Source organism: Macrobrachium nipponense, chromosome 33 (assembly GCF_015104395.2).
Source record: "Macrobrachium nipponense isolate FS-2020 chromosome 33, ASM1510439v2, whole genome shotgun sequence".
NCBI classification, from domain to species: Eukaryota; Metazoa; Arthropoda; class Malacostraca; order Decapoda; family Palaemonidae; genus Macrobrachium; species Macrobrachium nipponense.
The window spans coordinates 16,113,777-16,134,589 of NC_087219.1; the positions used below are offsets into that span (position 1 = coordinate 16,113,777).

General features: G+C 43.0%; 3 protein-coding genes across 5 annotated transcripts in view; 1 reads left to right on the forward strand and 2 right to left on the reverse strand.

Annotated features, from left to right (window-relative positions):
- LOC135202964 (peroxisomal membrane protein 11C-like) overlaps positions 1 to 753 on the forward strand; it is a 32,653-nt gene extending 31,900 nt beyond the window's left edge. Inside the window, exon 8 of the transcript XR_010311835.1 lies at positions 558 to 753. The gene's annotated coding sequence lies outside the window, so the exon portion shown is untranslated. The remainder of the gene's footprint in view (positions 1 to 557) is intronic.
- The window catches only part of LOC135202961 (uncharacterized), a 55,365-nt gene that overhangs the window by 15,170 nt on the left and 19,382 nt on the right, over positions 1 to 20,813 (reverse strand). For 2 of the 3 annotated variants that reach the window (XM_064232475.1, XM_064232474.1), the window contains exons 5-8: positions 12,123 to 12,273; positions 4,232 to 4,447; positions 1,821 to 1,925; positions 1,049 to 1,257 (exon numbers count right to left, since the gene is read on the reverse strand). In XM_064232475.1, coding sequence (XP_064088545.1) covers positions 1,049 to 1,257; positions 1,821 to 1,925; positions 4,232 to 4,447; positions 12,123 to 12,273 — 681 coding nt within the window. The remainder of the gene's footprint in view (positions 1 to 1,048; positions 1,258 to 1,820; positions 1,926 to 4,231; positions 4,448 to 12,122; positions 12,274 to 20,813) is intronic. The other variant, XR_010311834.1, reaches the window with a different exon arrangement.
- On the reverse strand, positions 13,222 to 20,574 carry LOC135202963 (uncharacterized). The gene is made up of 2 exons (XM_064232476.1): positions 19,071 to 20,574; positions 13,222 to 18,924 (listed from the first exon to the last, which is right to left on the reverse strand). The coding sequence occupies exon 2, from the start codon at positions 15,932 to 15,934 to the stop codon at positions 14,483 to 14,485; it is 1,452 nt and encodes a 483-aa protein (XP_064088546.1). The 5' UTR covers positions 15,935 to 18,924; positions 19,071 to 20,574; the 3' UTR covers positions 13,222 to 14,482.

The window sequence follows — 20,813 nt, forward strand, 5'->3', positions numbered from 1 at the left end:
AAGACCTAGTACTTCCCTGCAAAAGACAGCCCAGAAGATCGATGGCGATGAAACACGAAAATCAAGTCAGGAGGTACCGCAAACGTATGTTTACAATACAGCGACAGAAAAAATCTGGTTCTAGAACGGTAATGGTTCCTATTCCTGCCACCCAGCGGCAGGCCGGTAGACCACCTGACCTATCTGCAGCGTGTGCCGCGAAATTTGAATTTCTGTCGGGGACGACGGAGTCTATAGCTAAGTATATATCTGCCAGGGAAGTTGAATGTATGAAAATTACATTTACAACTGACATACTATTGTAAAAGACGAGCAAAAACCAACAGCATCCCCTTGGTATATTTACGAGCAAATTTACAAAAAGACGTCATGTAAAACACACGTAATACATTCCCCCTTGAAGTTACAAGCAAACTGAAGCCCTGAGACGCCCGAGTCTGGTTTTAGCCAGTGTAAAAAGTTGCCAATAGTGAATTTATGGGCTATAGAAGTATTGGCACCTCTTTCCTGCTCGATTCTTTCCAAATCAATGGCGCTTAATATTTTTTTGTCTACAGGATCAATCCGTTCACCACCCCAAACCTGTTATTACTACTCCCGAGGATCAATCCGTCCATTAAGGGTTAAAAATTATTTTGTGGATGGTATTTTAATTTTTCCCTACATCATTATCAATAACCAAGGAAAAGGAAAACTGCAAAGATCTGGATCTTCATGAAATTCCACAGGGTTTGAGCCAACTTTTTTACCACTTAGAAATGACAATGTACGACTAAAATTTATTAAAAAATACAACACTGTCAAGATGAAGATTAAAATGGGTTTATTTCATTAACCCCACAATTATTAATTAGTGTTTGGTACCCAAATTTTCTCCATTAACCAGAGTCCCTCAAGTCCTGTGGGATCCAGAGATTGCCTGATTATTATTATTATGTATTATTATTATTATTACTATTATTATTATTTAGCACAGTAGTAGTATATAGTAATAGCAGTGATAGTTTATCAGGACTTGACTGTGAAAATATAACAAAAATGTACTTACTCTGAGGGAGCGGATACATCTGGCAGATCATGCCAGAGGGAAAGAAGTTCTTGGTGTAAGGCAGAGGAATTGCGACGAGCATGAACGTCAGGGGCACCAGTTTGTTTGACCGTGCCCCGATTAATGTCTACCACAGTCAGTGGACGGGAAGACTGGATTAACTTTTGAGCCGTCAAATTGACTTCACCATTAGCACTTCTTACAATACCCTGCACGATAAATCATGAACAAAGGTCCAGTATACTTTTTGTTTTCTTTATAAATGTGGAATGCATAAAAGTCCACTTCAATGAAAAGCATTACCAGCTTACTCTATACAGGTCACTTTTGAGACTTCAAAGCTCCCACAACACATTATACATGTCATAAAGCATAGTTACAATGTCTACAGTTATCAAGAAAGCCCTAATTGAAAAAAAACTGTTGGTTACTTAGTGCCTCTTTTTATTTGTCACAGTAATGTGCTCATCATCTTTCTTGTCATTTCATAACCACTTTTCCAGTTGACATGAACAGCCTATTGAATGCCTGAATGTCTAGTTCCCTAATTTTTTTTTACTTTTAATTCTTGAAACACTATACACAAGCATACACACTTTTAAACTAGGTGACTGGGTTAACTTTCTTTAATGAGCTGAAGATATACACTATGTGACAAAGTCTGCCCAAAAGATTTAACATAAAACCCATCACACAAGGTTAGTATAATGTACAGTACAAACTGTACTGGAAAAGTCAACAGGAAAAATATTTATTATACTCAAATATTTACCTGGATGGATAATCCTGGATGGAATGGCCACTGAGTATATGATAAGCAAAGTCGAGAAATATGCAGGTCTGCAGGATCAGAAAACTGAGCAATCCACATGACCACCTAGAATGGATTATCAGTAGAGTATAAGGAAAATTAGAGAGGTCACCTTTTCTTATCTAAACACCATACTACTTAAATACAAGTCACAATAACTTTAGTAACTATTAGTAGATCCAAAAAAATACTGCAATACTAAATGACCTTATGTATTTTACCTTATACAGTAATGTCCATAACTACTATAAATCCATTCATCACCAACTCACAATATATATAGATATATATATATATATATATGTATGTATGTATGTGTATGTATGTATGTGTATGTATGTATGTGTGTGTATGTATGTGTGTGTATGTATGTGTGTGTATGTATGTGTGTGTATGTATGTATATATGTATATATATATATATATATACTATATATATATATATATATATATATACATATATATATATATATATATATATATATATATATATATACATATATATATATATGTGTGTGTATATGTATATGTATATTATATATATATATATATATATATATATATATAGTATATATATTATATATATATATATATATATATATATATATATATATATATATCTATATATATATATATATATATATATAGAAAAATGTACATTGCAGAAAAAATATTCTGTAACATTACAATACACAGAAAGTAAGAAACTTTCACTAATGTATACTACATCCAAATTAAGGGGCACGTAGATGCCATGTAAGGCCCGATATAAAGTAAGTGCTTCATTCTACCTTGTGATTGAAGGGATTTGCTCAAAATTTTTACCACCTACTATAGTACGTATATACAGGTAATACCGAAAAAATGTAGATAGGGAAATAAAGATATCTGACCTCTTAAAGTTCATAAATTTTGCAACTGAAAAAAACATTTTGAAACTTTCAAAAATATGGGGAAAAAAAGTTGCTCTCAAAAATATTTTCCCCACTCGTAATTATAGATATACGTACATACGTAATTAGGTCTTTCTCCTCTAGATTAAGAACGGGAAAAACTGTATATCAGGTCCACAATAATATTCAGCCGTGAATAATGTTGATTTTATATAAATGGTACAAGAGCTTTCGAACCCTGTCCTGGGTTCAGACTAAAGATGAACCCAGGACAGGGTTCAAAAGCTCTTGTAACTTTTTTATAGTAAATTAACATTATTCACGACTTAATATTATTGTGGACCTGATATAAGTACAGTATACATGTATAGGTATTATACAGTCTGTAAAAGTTTCATTGAATTTAGTTCAGCCATCTTGGAGATTGAAGCATTTATTTTTGAAATAAGTAAGTTTTGAGAAAACAGCAAAAGAAAAAGAAATTATACCTTATTTTGTAATAACTATGAAACTGTGACAGTTACAAAGCTGATTTTTGCACTAAAAATATTTTTTTCATATAAGAAATATGCCCTGAAACGTACATAATCAAATAACTAGAACTCTACTGTCTCTTGATTCATATGTTACCTAAAATTTGCATTTATGGGGAGTGCCGATGCCATAAAGCCACATTATAAAGTAGTACATGACTTTCTCCCTAATGACCGAAGGTTCCTTTCTTCAAATTTTTACCACTTACTCTACAAATACTGAATAAGAAAAGTCTTGTTTCAGCCATCTTGGAGATTAAAGCATTAAGTTTTGAGAGTGAAATTTTTTTTTTTTCAGGAAACAGTAAGAGAAAAATAATTCAGGGCTCAAAAACAAGAGATAAATCAGTAATAGTATCTGGTTTCCTGAAGCCAGTTATGCCTATATCATTATAATGCTAGAGAAAATGGATACTCTAATGGGGAACAATTATTTTTGAATAACTTTTGTTCACAATTGTTTTCCATGCTTTTTTTTTTTTTTTTTTTTTATAATTTGTCATTCACAATGCTGTAAAAGTGATCAACAAAGCTGTCATGAACCAATCTAAACTGTTTTTTTTTTAACCAACAAAGTTTCTGAATATGCTTATTAATTGTAAAACATTCCCAAATAGTTTAGTACTATATGTATCGTAACCTTCAGGAAACTTTAATAACTAAAATTCAATAATCCCTTAAAATTCGGCAGTCGGGACGCCCCTCAAATCAAACAAAAAAATGCACTACCAAATTAAGTATACTACTATAATAGTGTAACTTTATAAATAAGAACTTGCAATTGTAAATTCTGTGCAAATTAACTACGTATCATATTTGATGGCATTGAGACCCATAGACATATAGAGGTCTAATATACTTCCAGCAGAAAAAAAAATTGCTTATAATAAACCATTTAAATACTGTACACGTAACCACACTTGAGGAAACTGAAGACATTGCTGTACCTTGTTAGCTGCATTTGGAGAATCAGCAACAACCACTGTTGAGCCTAAAGTTTGAAGATGAGAGGTGAGGATGATTTCAGCTAATCGTCGGTCATCTGGAGGCCGGCCAGCAGGGGTGAGTGGGTACTGATCCAGACTAGCACTGCGTAAGGCCACTAAAACATCACAGAGCTCGACCAGCTTGCTCTTCACACGACCTCCACCCTCAAGGCCATGCTAACAAGTACAAATGAGTTTAAACACATTTAAAATAGTACATCCAAAAATTAGCACAGTATACTGTATTTCTTGAGATTTCCTTTACAATGTATATATAATGCAACTGCTCCTTCACAGCTCACGATTTGTAAAATCTCATAAAGGTCATTTTCAGACTAAAATCTACTCATTTGAAGTTTATATACTGTAGCACTAAACAACGGCTAAAAATCAAATAGGAGTACGTATATGGACTACAAAATGTCTACACATCACATATTTTATGTACCTAATTTTAAGCTTTAATTTTGTGCCAAGCATGCTTGTCATTTCTTCCTTCCTTTTGAGCTGGAAAAGTTTGGCAAATGAACAGGTACACTGATCACTTTATCAAAAGGTAAAATATTAAAATTGTAAGTTGATTAGATAACCTGACTGCCTTTATAGACATACAGTACAGTAAAAATGAAATTTTCATTATTAAAATTAAGTTTTATTGTATACTTACCGAACAATTATAGAGCCGTGATTTCCACGAGCGGCAGGATACTAAATTCAAATTTAGCGCGTCGGCGTCGCCAACACTGGTGGTGATGACGTCATCTCCCTCCACTCGCGGGAGAACCAGGTACAACTGCCCAGGTGAATCCAATTCTTTCTGCCCGTCCGTCCACCTAAGGGGAGGAGGGTGGGTATAATCATAATTGTTCGGTAAGTATACAATAAAACTTCATTTTAATAATGAAAATTTCATTTTTATTGTAGTGTCTTACCGAACAATTATAGAGCTGATTACACATTTATGGGAAGGTGGGATTCAGTGGACCACTAGTATTTTTAAATGGTTACATTTATTGCAATACCAGTAAACACTCAAGGTGTCTGTTGTACCTTACCTTGTAAGAGAGCTACAGCAGACTGTTACTGCCTCTGGTCGGTGCTCTTCTTACTATTGTAGAGGAATTGGAATTTGACCAAAGTTAGCCTCTACAGGAGTGGAATCCTTCCGTAGTTCAAGCGAGTCAAGGCTGACTGACGGAGGATAGTAACAACAAAGATTGCCCTTGCCCTGGGCTAAGACCAGAAATTCAATCATACAAAACATTTGTCACCAACACCAGATTTAAAAACATATATACCCAACCACTGTAAAATCTGACCTAACAGACTGGTGAGTATCCCAGGTACTCAGTACCCCCAGCTTCCCTTGAACTCGACAACCTATTCAAGGTGAAAAGTTAGCATAGAGGTGACGACCCCTGTGCCGTTTCTCCCAACACCATGCCAGAAACCGCCACCGGACCTAACGTTTTACAATTCTCGAAAACCGTTTCTATCTCTTTGAGATAATGACTCGCAAAAACCGAATTCGATCTCCAGAACGTGCTCTGAAGAATCGAAGCTAAAGATAAATTCTTTCTGAATGCTAAAGAAGTTGCCACTGCTCTAACCTCGTGAGCTTTAACTCTCAGAACGGAAAGATTGTCGTTCTCGGACTGCGAGTGAGCTTCCCTGATAAGCTCTCTAATAAAGAACGATATAGCATTCTTAGAAAGAGGACGAGAGGGATTTTGAACCGAGGTCCAGAGCTTAGGAGATTGTCCTCTAATACCCTTAGTGGCAAACAGATACTGCTTAATAGCCCTGACTGGACATAAGAGCCTTTCTTCCTCCTCATGTCCAACCAAATCAGATAAGTTCCTTACCACAAAACTCCTCGGCCAAGGATTAGAAGGATTTTCATTTTTGGCTAGAAAGGTCAAAGATACCGAAAATACAGCATTGCCTTGAGAGAAACCGACTCTTTTGTCTATAGCGTGCAATTCGCTGACACGCTTAGCAGAAGCTAGTGCAATAAGAAAGAGTGCCTTCTTAGTCAAGTTCCTGAGTGAAGCCGACTTCAAAGGCTCAAACGGTGGCCCCATGAGGAACTTAAGCACCACATCTAAGTTCCAAGCCACTGTATCTTGCGGGAGCTTAGTGGTTTCGAAAGACCTAATGAGGTCCGACAGATCTGAATTGGAGGAAATATCCAAACCTCTATGTCGAAAAACCGAAGAGAGCATGGCTCTATATCCTCTGATCGTCGAAGGAGCCAGTTTCTTAGAGTTCCTAAGAAATAGAAGAAAATCTGCTATTTCTGTTAAAGAGGTCGCAGAAGTAGAGACTTTAGCACTTCTACACCACTCTCTGAAGATTCTCCACTTCCCTTGATAGAGTTTGTTAGAAGACTCTCTCCTACAACGAGCGATAGCTTCTGCAGCTCTTCTTGAAAATCCTTTCGCTCTGACAAGATTCCGGACAGTCTGAACCCTGTCAGAGCTAGAGCGGACAAGTTTTGATGGAACCTCTTGAAGTTAGGTTGTTTGAGAAGCCACTTCTCTGGAGGAAGAAGTCTGGGGAAGTCTACTAACAACTGGAGAAGGTCCGGGAACCACTCTTTCCTGGGCCAAAAGGGAGCGATTAACGTTAGCGTTACATTGCTGTGCGACATGAACTTGTTCAGCACCTCTCTTATTAGACCGAACGGAGGGAATGCATAAGCTTCCAGACCCGACCAATCCAACAGCATTGCGTCCACCGACCAAGCTAGAGGATCTGGGACTGGAGAACAAAAGAGAGGAAGACGGTTGTTCCTTGATGTCGCGAACAGGTCTATTGACGGTCGTCCCCAAAGGCGCCAAAGTTTCTGACAAATCTTGTTGTCCAAAGTCCACTCCAGAGGTAACACTTGCTGTTGACGACTTAACTCGTCCGCCAGGACGTTCATCTTTCCCGGAACAAATCTCGGGACTAGCTGAACCTTCGCTTCGTTTGACCACAGGAGGAGATCCTTGGCTACTTCGTACAGAGAGAAAGACTGAGTCCCCCCTGTTTCCGCACGTACGAGAGAGCCGTGGAGTTGTCGGAATGCACTGCCACTACTCGACCTTCTACTAAGCTCCGAAACTGTCTGAGCCCCAAGAAAATTGCTAACAGTTCCTTTACATTTATGTGGAACTTCTTCTCCTTCTCCGACCAAGCTCCTGAAGTCCGTTGATTTCCCAGTAGGGCTCCCCAACCTGTGTCCGATGCGTCGGAAAAGAACTGTAGGTTCGGGAGGATGGGTCGTAAATCTAACCCTTCTTCCAACCTTGCTCGAGAGAGCCACCACCTTAGGTCCTCTTTTATTTGATCTGTGACAGGAAAGGTAATCGAGTCTGGTTGTGTCTTCCTGCACCAAGAGGCTCTCAGGAAAAACTGCAGAGGTCTCATGTGCAGTCTTCCCAACGTCACAAATTTCTCCACTGACGTCAATTTGCCCAGGAGCCTCATCCACTGATTGGCAGAACTTACCTTTTTGTCCAAGAACTCCTGAACTGTCTCCAGACAGCCTTGAACCCTCTTCGGGGACAGAAAAGCCCGAAAAACTTGAGCATTCAGAATCATCCCCAAATACAGGATGCTCTGAGATGGAACCAACTGGGACTTCTGTTTGTTGACCAGAATTCCTAACTTTCTGGCAAGATCCAGAGTTGTTCCAAGGTCCTTCATGCACCGACTCTCTGATTCCGACCGGAGAAGCCAATCGTCCAGATAGAGGGAGATTCTTACTCCTTAATATGTGTAGCCAGCTTCCTATCGGGGATAGAACCCTGGTGAAAACTTGAGGAGCGGTCGCTAGTCCGAAGCAAAGCGCCCGAAACTGAAACACCTTGCCTTCGAACATGAACCTCAGGTACTTCCGAGATTCGCGATGTATCGGAATGTGAAAATAAGCGTCTTGCATGTCCAGAGAGACCATCCAATCCCCCTGTCTGATGGACTCCAGAACCGACCGAGTGGTCTCCATATGAAATTTTGTTTTCTGGACATGCAAGTTCAGGGCGCTCACATCCAAAACCGGCCTCCAGCCCCCTGATGACTTGGGAACTACAAAAAGGCGATTGTAAAAGCCTGGAGGAAAATCCCCTTCTATCTGTTCTATCGCTTCTTTGAGAACAAGCGCTTCCACTTCTGCGGCTAGCGCCAGAAATTTGTCTGAGCCCGGAGAGTATGCCTGGAATGGAATTGGCACAGGTGAGAGCGAGGGAGGTGAAACGAGAGGAATACGATAGCCGAACTTGAGTACTTGCACTACCCAGGCTTCTGCTCCTCTGTTTTCCCATTCCTCCCAAAACAGAGCCAGCCTGGCTCCCACTGGTGCATGAAGAACCGAGCTTTCATTTGGAAGGTTTGTTAACCTTGGCCGAGGCCTTAGACTGAGGTCGCAAATTCGATTTCGGCCGAAAGAAGCGCTTGGGTTTTCTCCCTCGAAAAGGCGCTTGGGCCAGAGGAGAAACCGAAGGAACAGTCTCCACAGGAGCTTTAGGTCTCTTAGTAGACTGTGCCAGTAAATCCGAAGTAGATTTCTTATCTAGCGCAGACGAAATTGACAACACTACATCGTCTGGAAAGAGGTTATCTTTCACAAAAGGAGCAAACAAGAGAGCAGACTTCTGTTGGGACGTAACCCTTTTAGAAGCAAAGGAGCACCAAAGTTGCCTTTTCTTAAGGGTACCAAAGGCGATGAGCGAAGCTAACTCATCACATCCATCCCTAATGGATTTGTCCGCACAGGACAGAACACCAATCCAATCCTCCGCTAACTCCTGAGAAAGAGAAGGACAGTCTTCGATCTTGGCCGCTAAAGCGCCAATAGTCCAATCAAGGAAGCTAAAGACTTCCAAAAGTTTAAATTGATTCTTTACAACGTGGTCCAACTCAGGCGCTGTAAAGAAGACTTTCGCTGCGGCGAAAGCAGATCTTCTAGAGGAGTCGATTAAACTGGAGAAGTCTCCCTGGGAGGAGGCAGAAACTCCCAGAGAAGGAGCTTCCCCAGTTACATAAAACCTATACCTCTTACGAAGCAACTTAGAGGGAGGGTAAGCAAAAAGAGCCTTCCCTAAGTCTCTTTTCATAGCCATCCATTTCTCCGTCTCTTTCAACGAATGTCTAACCGCTTTAGATAGAACAAGTTTTGGGAGGAGAGGGTCTGAAGTTTTCCTCCTCATCAAAAAAGTCGAAGTTGGGGAGCGCGGAGCCGCTTTCTCAAAATAATCTGGATAAGATACCAGAAGAAATCTAAGGAGACGTGAATAACACGAGAGGTGATGTGAATCCTCCTCCTCTACTTCTTCTTCATTCTCCGATACCGCCGAAGAAGTAGACGGAACTACAACCGGATCTGAAGGTTTCGAACCACCCTTGGACTCATTCATCCAGTTGGTTAACATCTCTAACTGCTTGCGCAAAGGCGCCAGAGACGAATCAAAAACAGTTAACGTAGGCTTGGAAGAGCCTAAATGTTCCGCAGGCGGCGGAAAAACTACTTGCGCCTCGCTCGGAGCCGCCGAAATTCGAGGCGAAACAGGCGCATCAGGCGTAACAGACGAAAAAGCGCCTAAAGAAACACCCTTAGAACTGCTAGCTACAGCGCTAAAACCACAATCTCTACTAGTAGATGGAGCCGAAAAAGGCACAGATTGAGGCGACGAACGAGCCGCTAACGGCCGAGGCGCAACCCTACTCTCAGGCTCCTTATACCGCTTGACTGGAGGAGGCGAAGAATCGGCGCCTGAACGCCTCTTTAAGGGACGCGAAACGGGCGAATCTCGCCAAGAGCGCCGTGCGACCGGAGACGAATCGCTTGAATCATTTGAAAGGCGTCTGACCGCAACACCTTTCCAACGCTTAACCGAGCCCTGTTGAGGCGCAACAGGCTCAACAAGAGAGGCGCCTGTCTGTGGGCAAATCCCGATCGACTCCCTTGGACTTCCGGTATGTCTTCTCCCCGGTGCGGGGGAGCTGGACAGTGACCTTTGTCTAGGAGACGTGTCAGGACAGACAGACGCACCCTCAACTACACTCTTACCTGAAGCCGCTTTCTCCAAAAACGTCTTAACTGAATTACCAAGTTGCAAAACCGTATTCGCTAGTACCGAAAATTTCTGATCTAACCTCGATTCCAGACTGGCAATGGTGTCGGAAGAAACTACACGGGAAGCCGGAGGTGGGATTAGTAGGAGGAATAGGAGGTGTAGTTAAAGGAGACATAACAATTTGAGGAGAAACAGAAGGAACAGATGCATCGCAAGACGAAGCAGAGCTAAGTCTACTTTCCCTAAGCGCTGCTTTTCTAATTCTGTCTTTAACTAATTTCTCCGAGTATGAACTAAAAAACTTCCATTGAGAATCAGTCCAATCACTACACTCGTTACATGTTCGATCTGCTGAACAAACCTGTCCCCTACACTTAACACATTTAGTGTGAGAATCATACTCTAGCTTGGATAATCTAGTTTTACATCCTGAGATGCAAAACCTAACTCCCGACGGACTAGAATCCGACATGGCAACGCCTAAATAGAAAGCAAAATAACAACAACGCCAAAAAAGAGTACTTCACCAATTCTGAAGATCAAATCCACAAGAAAAAAGCGAAGCAAAGTCATCCAACCGCACCGACCACCGATGTTCACCGGACGCCGGCAGGAAAAGAATTGGATTCACCTGGGCAGTTGTACCTGGTTCTCCCGCGAGTGGAGGGAGATGACGTCATCACCACCAGTGTTGGCGACGCCGACGCGCTAAATTTGAATTTAGTATCCTGCCGCTCGTGGAAATCACGGCTCTATAATTGTTCGGTAAGACACTACAATAAAACAATAAATTACATTCATCCCTTGCAATTTTATATTCTTCCATTAAGGGTTCTAATGATGAATAATTAAATTGGATATTTCTGAGAGTTCAGAAGTAATACTGTAAAAACCAACTAAATGGTGTGAGCAGCTTAGAAAACATAAACCTAAATGTCAGGGAGTCATACAGAGTACTATTTATACCTTATCTCTATACGTATCAATGCTTTATTTCTCCCCTCCTACAAGCATTGACAAATATACTTACAGAATGTTAATTTTAGTACAAAGGTCTCTTAAAGGCCATAAGAAAGTAAATAATGTGATCAGATGTATTGTGGGAGATCCCACAGACCTCGTGATCAAGCATAGATGTTAACAGTTCCTTGTGTACACAATTTTTTTATTAATTTTATTGGTTTTCCAGCTGGCACTAGATTTATCCTAATGTTAAGACCTAAAGTTTGTTTCATATATGAACGAAGGTAAATTCTGTGAAGAGAATGTTTGATAATTCTATAACAAAAGTTTCAATTGTCACATTTGTGCTACTGCCATACTGATTGCTTTCATTTTAGCTTTCTTGGTCAAGAAAATGTTATAATGCTACAGAGAAATTATGGCAACAAATTTTGCTAGCCATAATGGCATAAACGAGTGTGTTTACACTGCAATTAGTTGCAATTCTCAACTGTATATCATGCAGGTTATATGTTTTTGTTAGTCACCTAAGGAAAGACATCAAAGGACTGTGTAAGTGGATACTAGCTCTCCCAACAGGCATAAAGAGATTCAAACTGTATTTTAGGACAATAGTATTTTTGTTCACATTTAAAAGTTGGTTTCTATTTGTACTTGTATTTATTTACCGTGCTGTATTTTTTTAGTTAGCAACGAGCATTTTCATGTTAGGAGTATAATTTTCTTTTTTTATGGGTAAAATATTTATAAAGGGGGGAAAGTTCTTGGGTCACCAATAATTATTTGTGTACCTAGCACACATTAAGAAGGGGATTATGAACACCACTTACCTTTGTTATGAGCAATCTGGTAGAAGCAGCAATTGTAATAAGCCAAGTAGTAACTGGCTGAGTGAGGGGAAGGAAGTAATCATATTCTTCTAACGGGACAACCATTGACAAGCAGTAAGGTACAGCACAATCATCTTCCACAACGGTGAATCTATTAAAAAGTAAACCTGAGTACTGTAGTATATAGGAGATACTGCACTAAGTCAACAATCTTTAGTGGCAAATAAATTTGTGATGGGTGAAATGCTCTACTCTTCTCAACTCAACTTCCCCCTCTTCACCATTTATTCTTCTAATACTTTTTTGGGCACTGAAGATCTTACTCTTAAGTACTGTATATTCTGCAATTCTAAGCACCTATAGTACCATAATCCATTATATTCGAAACATTGTACAGGATTCACTCTCAAACCTTCCCACAACATATGGCAAATTGCCTGATTGCATGTTTCCTTGGTCTCCCTTCCAGTCACGAAAAGTTTTGTTTTGTTTATGTTGCTTATCAGTCTTCTCTCAACTTCACTTTTTTTAACTTTTAACCATTTCTACCACCTGTTTCTTAGAAATTTACATGAGCATGAAGTCATCTGCATAAGGCTGTTCTCAGGGGTCTCCCATTTCTACACTCATCTGAAGCTTCTTCCATTATACTATGATAAACAGCAAAGGGATCATGCTGATCCTTGATTGAAACAAACATTTATTTCACTCTCCTAATACACCCACAACTGCATTTCAATCTATAGATCTAGTATAATGGTGGAATCAAAACCACTTTAGTTTTTCTAGTGGCCTTTACCTTCATAAAGTTCATCTAATTAGTACTTATCTCAGTATACTGTCCAATGCCTTTCAAGATCTACAAATATGTGATATAATCTCACCCTCTCCACTAGGTACTTTTAGCAATTCCATCATTGTTAAAACTGCATCTATTGATCTCTTGCATGAAGCCAAACTGGCAATTCTCTTTTTCTCCGCCACCTTTGTCAAGTTTCCTAACAAGCTCAAGTAGTCATATTTCTTTGTAACTTTAGTACTGCAATACATTCCTTTCTTTTTTTTTTTTATTCCATAGCTGTAAAGCTTCTTCTGCTCTTATGGTTTCTTCTCTTCCTTTATCAGTTTTCATACTGTCTAGTAAGCTCTGGATGGCCAGCTCTCCTGCTGATTTCATTGATCACTTTTTATTCAGGAAGGACATTTAGTTTTTTTCCTTTTACATCTTCCCAAGAGTTCTTTCAAGTTCTTCCGAGGTTACATTCTCTGTCTCTCCCCTTATGTCAATTGCTCTCAAGTTCACATACATTTTCTTCATTTAGGTTTTAAAAATACATATTCAACTGCTCCAGTATTTAGTTTCTCCAATTTCATCTTTCATACTCTTTGCCCATCCACCTTTCCCAAGCCCCTTTGCCCCTGGATGATTTCTCTTTTTCCCTCTGTGTATGTATTGCAATTCTAAATTTATATTCCTCCCAATTCCTCTTTATTTTCTCTTGACAAATGCCTTTTGACCTCCCTCCTCTGTTATCCTGTAAGCATCTTTGTCCCATTTCCTGCCTGCTTTCATCTGAGGATATCCATATGGTACTGATCATCATTTAACTTGCTTATACCTTACTCAAATGTCATTGAGAACCAATTTATCACACTTGTCCCTTATTTTTCATGGCCATTTCTAATGTTATTTTCCACACATTTCCAGTTCCTCTAAATATGATATTGTTAGTATACAATAAAGTTTTGTACATACTTACCTGACAGATATATACTTAGCTTACGTCTCTGACGTCACGACAGAAAATTCAAAACTTGCGGCACACGCTACAGGTAGGTCAGGTGATCTACCTTACCCGCCGCTGGGTGGCGGGTGTAAAAACCAGTCCCCCTTTCTTGTCGATTTTTTCTTCCACCTGTCTTCTGAGGGGAGGCTGGGCGGGCCATCAATCGTATATATCTGCCAGGTAAGTATGTACAAAACTTTATTGTATACTAACAATATCATTTTTGTACATGAACTTCCCTGCCAGATATATACTTAGCTGATTGACACCCTTGGTGGAGGGAAAGAGAGACATACTCACCTAGAAAGTGGGGACAACACATGTTAAAGGAATAAAATATATATCCTTGGTTCTTACCTGATCTAGGCAGAAGACTTCATAGTTACTGTCTCTTAGTCTGCGGAACTGAGTCCACTTACTTGACAGAGCCTATCACTACCAAATGCAAGGAGCCTCAAGCACAACCGATCACCTAACCAATTACAAATATTAGTATACGAAAGAAGGAGCTGCCTCCTGCAACCTCCTTCGTACAACCAAAAACTCAATACCAAAAACTAACAGGGAAAAAGATTAAAAAGGATGTGTTTCAGCTCCCTGCCCCAGCACTGAATCCGCCGATACGTAGGGGCCTAGCCCAAAGCACTTTTCATACATAATCGTTACGTCCTTTAGGTAGTGATTGGAGAAGACTGATTCACACCTCCAAAAAGTGGCCTTCATGAGGTTTTGCAATGACATATTCTTCTTGAAAGCCAAAGACGTCGCGATGGCCCTTACTTCGTGCGCCTTGACTTTCAGAAGACTAAACTGTTCCTGATTGCACGATGTGTGGGCTTCTCTAATAACATTCCTGATAAAGAATGAGAGGGTATTTTTAGATAAGGGCCTACTGGGGTCCCTTACGGAGCACCAGAGATTTCTTGCATTAGCCCCAAGTCTTCTCTTCCTCTGAAGATAAAATTTAAGGCTTCTCACCAGGCAAAGAGATCTCTCCTCTTCTGTCCCAATTAAGGAGGATAAGCTTTTAATTTCGAAGCTCATGGGCCACGGTGAAGATGGATTTTCATTCTTGGCCAGGAAAGCCGGAAGAAAAGAGCAAACCGCGGAGCCTCCTTGGAAACCTACCTCACCTTCTAGAGCCTGCAGCTCGCTGACTCTCTTCGCTGAGGCTAACGCACAGAGAAAAAGAGTCTTCATCGAGAGGTCTCTGAACGAAGCTGTATGGGGAGGTTCAAATCTTGAGGACCTCAGGAAGAGCAGTACGACATCTAGATTCCAGCTAGGGACTAAGCAAGAGGTTCTTTTAACCGTCTCAAACGATTTGATTAAATCATGGAGGTCCTTATCTTCGGATATGTTTAATCCTCTGTGACGAAAAACTGAAGAAAGCATGCTCCTGTAGCCCTTGATGGTAGAGACTACTAACCAGCATTTTTCTCTCAGGAAGAGAAGGAAATCTGCTATCTGAGTCACAGAGGTACTGGAGGAGGAAACTTTATGAGTCCTGCACCAACGTCGAAAAACATCCCACTTCGACTGGTAGACTCTTGTGGTGGAAGGTCTACGTGCATTGGCAATAGCCCTTGCAGACTTTGCCGAAAATCCCTTAGCTCTGACAAGACTCTTGCTAGTCTGAATCCAGTCAGACTGAGAGCGGGGAGGTTCTTGTGAAACCTGTCGAAGTGGGGCTGTTTGAGCACATAGACTCTTAGTGGAAGGGATCTTGGAACATCCACTAACCATTCCAGTACCTCTGTGAACCAGTCGTGGGCGGGCCAGAACGGAGCTATCAAGGTCATCCTGGCTCCTTCTGAAGCTGCGAACTTCCTTAGCGTTTCCCCTAGAATCTTGAAAGGCGGGAACGCGTAAAGATCCAGGTTTTTCCAATCCATCAGGAATGCATCTATTGACACTGCTCGTGGGTCCGCAATAGGGGAGCAGTATAGATCTATCCTCGCATTCCTGGAGGTCGCAAAGAGGTCGAGATGGGGCCTGCCCCACGTCTTCCACAGCTCCTGGCATACGTCCGAGTGCAGAGTCCACTCTGAGGGAAGGACTTGATTCCTTCTGCTTAGCAGATCCGCTCTGACATTTCTTTCTCCCTGTACGAACCTGGTGAGGAGACTTATCTTCCTTTCCTCCGACCACAGGAGGAGCGATCTCGCTGTCTCGTACAGGGAGAAAGAGTGAGTCCCCCCTGTTTCCGAATGTAAGCCAGGGCTGTGGTGTTGTCCGAATTGATCTGAACTGACTTTCCCTTCACGAGGGGTTCGAAGGCTTTGAGAGCGAACCAAATCGCCGTCAGCTCTTTCCTGTTGATGTGCCAGGACACCTGATCCCCCATCCAGGTGCCTGACACTTCTCTCGACCCGAGAGTAGCTCCCCAACCTATGTCCGACGCGTCTGCATATAACACTAGGCTGAGGTTCTGAACGTGCAAGGAAAGGCCTTCCTTGAACAGGAGAGGGTCTAGCCACCAACAGAGATCCTCCTTTATCACTTGCGAAATCTTGAACGCAAAGTCTAGACCCTGAGATCTTCGGTTCCAGTTCCTCGTCAGGAAGAACTGAAGGGGTCTGAGGTGCAACCTCCCTAGAGAAACGAATTGCTCCAGCGAGGAGTGTGTCCCCAACAGACTCATCCACTCCCTCGCTGTGCATACATCTTTCCCTAGAAAGGTTGCGACCTTCTCTGAACATCGGGTTATCCTCTCTGGGGAAGGATACACCCGAAAAGCCTGAGAAGCCATCCGAATCCCCAGATAGATACGATCTCGACTGGGGATTAGTTGTGACTACTTGAAATTCACTAGCAAACCCAGAGAAGCTGCTAAGTTCAACGTTAAGCGTAGGTCCTCCAGACATTTTTCCCTCGACTTGGCCCTGATTAGCCAATCGTCCAAGTAGAGGGAAATCCTCACTCCCTCGAGATGAAGCCACTGAGCAACGTTCTTCATCAGCCCTGTGAAGACTTGGGGGGCTGTGGAAAGGCCGAAGCATAGGGCCCTGAACTGAAACACGTTCCCTCCCCACATGAATCTTAGAAATTTGCATGACGAAGGATGGACCGGCACGTGGAAGTAAGCGTCCTGAAGGTCCAGTGACACCATCCAGTCCCCGGGACGAAGAGCTGCTAAGACTGAAGAAGTCGTCTCTATAGCGAACTTCCTCTTCTTCACAAAGACGTTCAGGGCGCTTACGTCCAGAACCGGCCTCCATCCTCCTGAGTTCTTGGGAACTAGGAACAGACGGTTGTAGAAACCCGCGGAAAGAGGGTCCTCTACCATCTCTATTGCCTCTTTCTCCAACATCAGCTCTACTGCTAGAGCGAGGGCTTGATTCATGAGTGGGTCTTTGTATTTGGCCACCAGCTCCCTTGGTGTGGTGGTCAAAGGTGGCCTCGAGGTAAAGGGAATGAGGTATCCCCTCTTGATGATAGCGAGGGACCAGTTGTCCGCCCCCTTCTGTGCCCAGACGTCTGCAAAATTCAGAAGTCTGGCACCCACAGTCGTCTGGAGGACACGAGAGCTATTTCTTGGCCCTAATAGACCGAGAGAAGGTCCTTCCTCTTCTAGGTGGTCTCGAACCTCTGGAGGAAGAAGTGCGGGACGAAGGGCCTCCTTGAAAGGGCTCTTGCCTACTCCGATTGTCCTTCTTCGTTTTCTGCTGGAACGAAGGTTTCGGGATCCTAGCTGAACGAGCCAGCATATCCTGCGTTGCTTTTGCTGACAACGAGCTGGAAATGTCGTTTATTATCTTCTTCAGGAAGAGCTGCGGAGAAAGTTGAGAGTACAACAAGGAAGCTCTCTGTGCATGGGAAACAGCCTTGGTAAGAAAGGAGCAGAAAACTGCCCTTTTCTTTACTACTCCTGCCCCAAAAAGGGAAGCTATCTCCCCGGATCCATCTCTCACTGCCTTGTCCATACAAGACAGCACCGCGTGAAGATCTTCAGGTGAGAGTCTTGATCTTGGGTCCTCTTAGCCATGACTCCAAGGGTCCAGTCAAGAAAGTTAAAAACTTCTAAGACCCGGAACATTCCCTTCAGAAGGTGATCTAACTCGCTCATACCCCACGTCGTCTTCGCAGAGTTAAGCGCCGAGCGACGTGCGGAATCAACCAACGAAGAGAAGTCCGAGTCCGCCGAAGAGGGAAGAGTCAGACCCAAGGGCTCTCCTGATTCGTACCAGAACCCCATCTTTCCCATAAGTTTGGACGGGGGAAAAGAAAAGACGGTCTTCCCTTTCTCCTCCTTCGAGACCAACCAATCGTCAAAGTTCTTGAGAGCCTTCTTCATCGACACTGTCGGTTTCATCTTAACGACTGAAGACTTCTTCGATGTATTAGTCGTCGAAAATAAGGACAGAGGTGACGGAGGAGCAACGGCCGAAAGAGACTCCCCAAAATCTTGCAAGAGGAGGTCGGTCAGTCTCTTGTACGACAACACTGAAGCATCCTTAGGCAAATCTTCCTCCGAACCCCCAAGATACTGAAGCTTAGAAGATCTACTGCAAGGAGGAGAGCTTTTCCTCGGAGAGCGCCTACTGGGAGAATGTCCACTGGGAGAGCGCTTACAGGGAGAGCGCCTACTGAGAGAGAGCCTACTTGGAGAGCGCCTACTAGGAGAGCGCCTACTAGGAGAGCACCTACTAGGAGAGTGCCTACTAGTGGAAGCTCGCCTGTCGGAAGCAAAGTCCATGTCCACAGATGAGCGCCTATCAGGCTCTCTGCGCCTGCTAGGCTCTTGGCGCCTACCAGCCTCAATACGCCTGCCAGGCTATTGTCGCCTGTCAGACTCAAAACCCCTACCAGGCTCTTGGCGCTTGCCACGGGGAGAAAAAACTTCCGCGGAAGAGTCCCTGTCTGAAGCACGGCGCTTACAAGGCTCTGTGCGCCTATCCAATCGGGAGTGATCAAAAGGAGAGGAATGCCTCCAATGGCGCCTACAAACTTCTGTACGTTCGACCAAGGGCGAACAGAATCCTGGCGAGGGAAGAGCCACTGGAGAACAGCACCTACTAGGCTCTGTGCGCCTATCCAATCGGGAGTGATCAAAAGGAGAGGAATGACTCCAATGGCGCCTACAAAACTTCTGTACGTTCGTCCAGGGCGAACAAAGAAATCCCTGGCGAGGGAAAGAGCCACTGGAGAAAACCAGCACCTACTAGGCTCCGAGCGCCCGTCAAAAGGAGAGCGGCTACCAGGCGAAGAACTCCTCTTTCGCTCTTGACGAGTATGAGGCTCTTGGTGCCTGTCAAGCTCTTGACGCTTAACCGAAGAAGAGCGGAAATCCTGAGGAGAGCGCCTGTCAGGCTCCTTGCGCCTGACATACTCAATACACTTGCTGGGGAGAGAGGAGAGCCTACACGGAGAGCGATCCCGAACTTCTTCTGACGTCCTACTACGAGGCTCAAGAACTTCTCTAGCAGGAGGAGAGCGAGCAGAAGAGACATTCCTTGACTTCTTCACCAGAAGCGAGGCGTCCTTCCGACGATGAGAAGATCCGGCAATAGAATCTGCTAAAGCCGCAATCCACCAAGATGCGCGCAGGAGATCTCTTGAATTCCTCTACAGGAGACTTAGTCCGAGACCGAACAGAAGCGTAAACTGCAGAATTCTTGGCTCTCTTGCATTCCACTTCAGGCTCTTCCGCAAAGGATTCAGGGCTGGAAGAAAGGGCGCGAGGAACTTTCCAGGGCCTCTTGAGAGGGCGAGACGACTCCGAGGCGCTCCATCTACGCTTAGGAGAAGGCGACGAAGATGACTAGAAACACTGGCGCAATAACTCCTTCTTGGCTCGATCCAAGGCAGCCTGGGAACGAGCAACAGGATCTGCCGAGGGGACGCCTGACTGGTGGGGGTTCTCCCTAACCTTCCTGCGGCTTTCGACTTTCCTCCTCAACTGGGTCTGGGAGTCTGGAAGAGGTCTAGGCCTGGAAGCGTTAGTGAACCGGTCAGACGCACCTTCCACTGCACTAGGGGCACTGCACTGATCACTTGCACTGTCACTCTTACCTTGTAGAAAGCGAGCGAAGCTCTCCTTACTCCTGATCGAGGCTCTCCCGGAAGCAACTCCCGAAAACGAACCTTCGGGTTCAAAGCTGGGCGCAGGGGCTGAAACAAGAGAAGGAACTACTTCTGCTACAGGGTTCTCAACGTCCATTTCACTCACTCTCGATCTACTTGAGCTCATTGAAGAAGCCTTGCGCGCCCTATGCTTCTCCAACTTCCTTAAATAAGAAGATAGAGCCTTCCATCCATCTTCATCCAAACTCTCGCACTCTTTACAAGGGTTAACGAAAGAGCATTCATTCCCTCTACATACCATACATACGGAGTGAGGATCCAAAGCAGCCTTTGGAAGCCTCACTTTACAGTCACTCACTGAACAACCTCTAAATAGAGCAGGTTTCTTAACCTCAGAATCATCCATGATTATTAATCCAAAGAAAAATCCAAAAGAAAATCCAAATAAACAATCCAAAAAGCGTATGCCAAGCCAACAGACAAAGGGTACTTCACCAAAATCCAATTCGTCGGCAACGAGAAAGAATCTAACTATCGGAGGACTGAACAACAGGTGTTGTCCAGCCGGTGACAGAAAAAAATCTGACAAGAAAGGGGGACTGGTTCTTACACCCGCCACCCAGCGGCGGGTAAGGTAGATCACCTGACCTACCTGTAGCGTGTGCCGCGAGTTTTGAATTTTCTGTCGTGACGTCAGAGACGTAAGCTAAGTATATATCTGGCAGGGAAGTTCATGTACAAAAATGTACACACTGTTAATTTAAATCGCACCAAATGAGAGTGCAGGTGACTTTTAACACTTCTTCAATAAGGACACAGTACATTCATCAATAAAGATAGAGTTATTAAATATGGAAGCAGTGCTTCAAAAAGGACT

Bases quoted from the DNA above. Each gene is read 5' to 3' on its own strand.
- LOC135202963 (XM_064232476.1), bottom strand. From the start codon at position 15,934: ATGCCAGGAGCTGTGGAAGACGTGGGGCAGGCCCCATCTCGACCTCTT.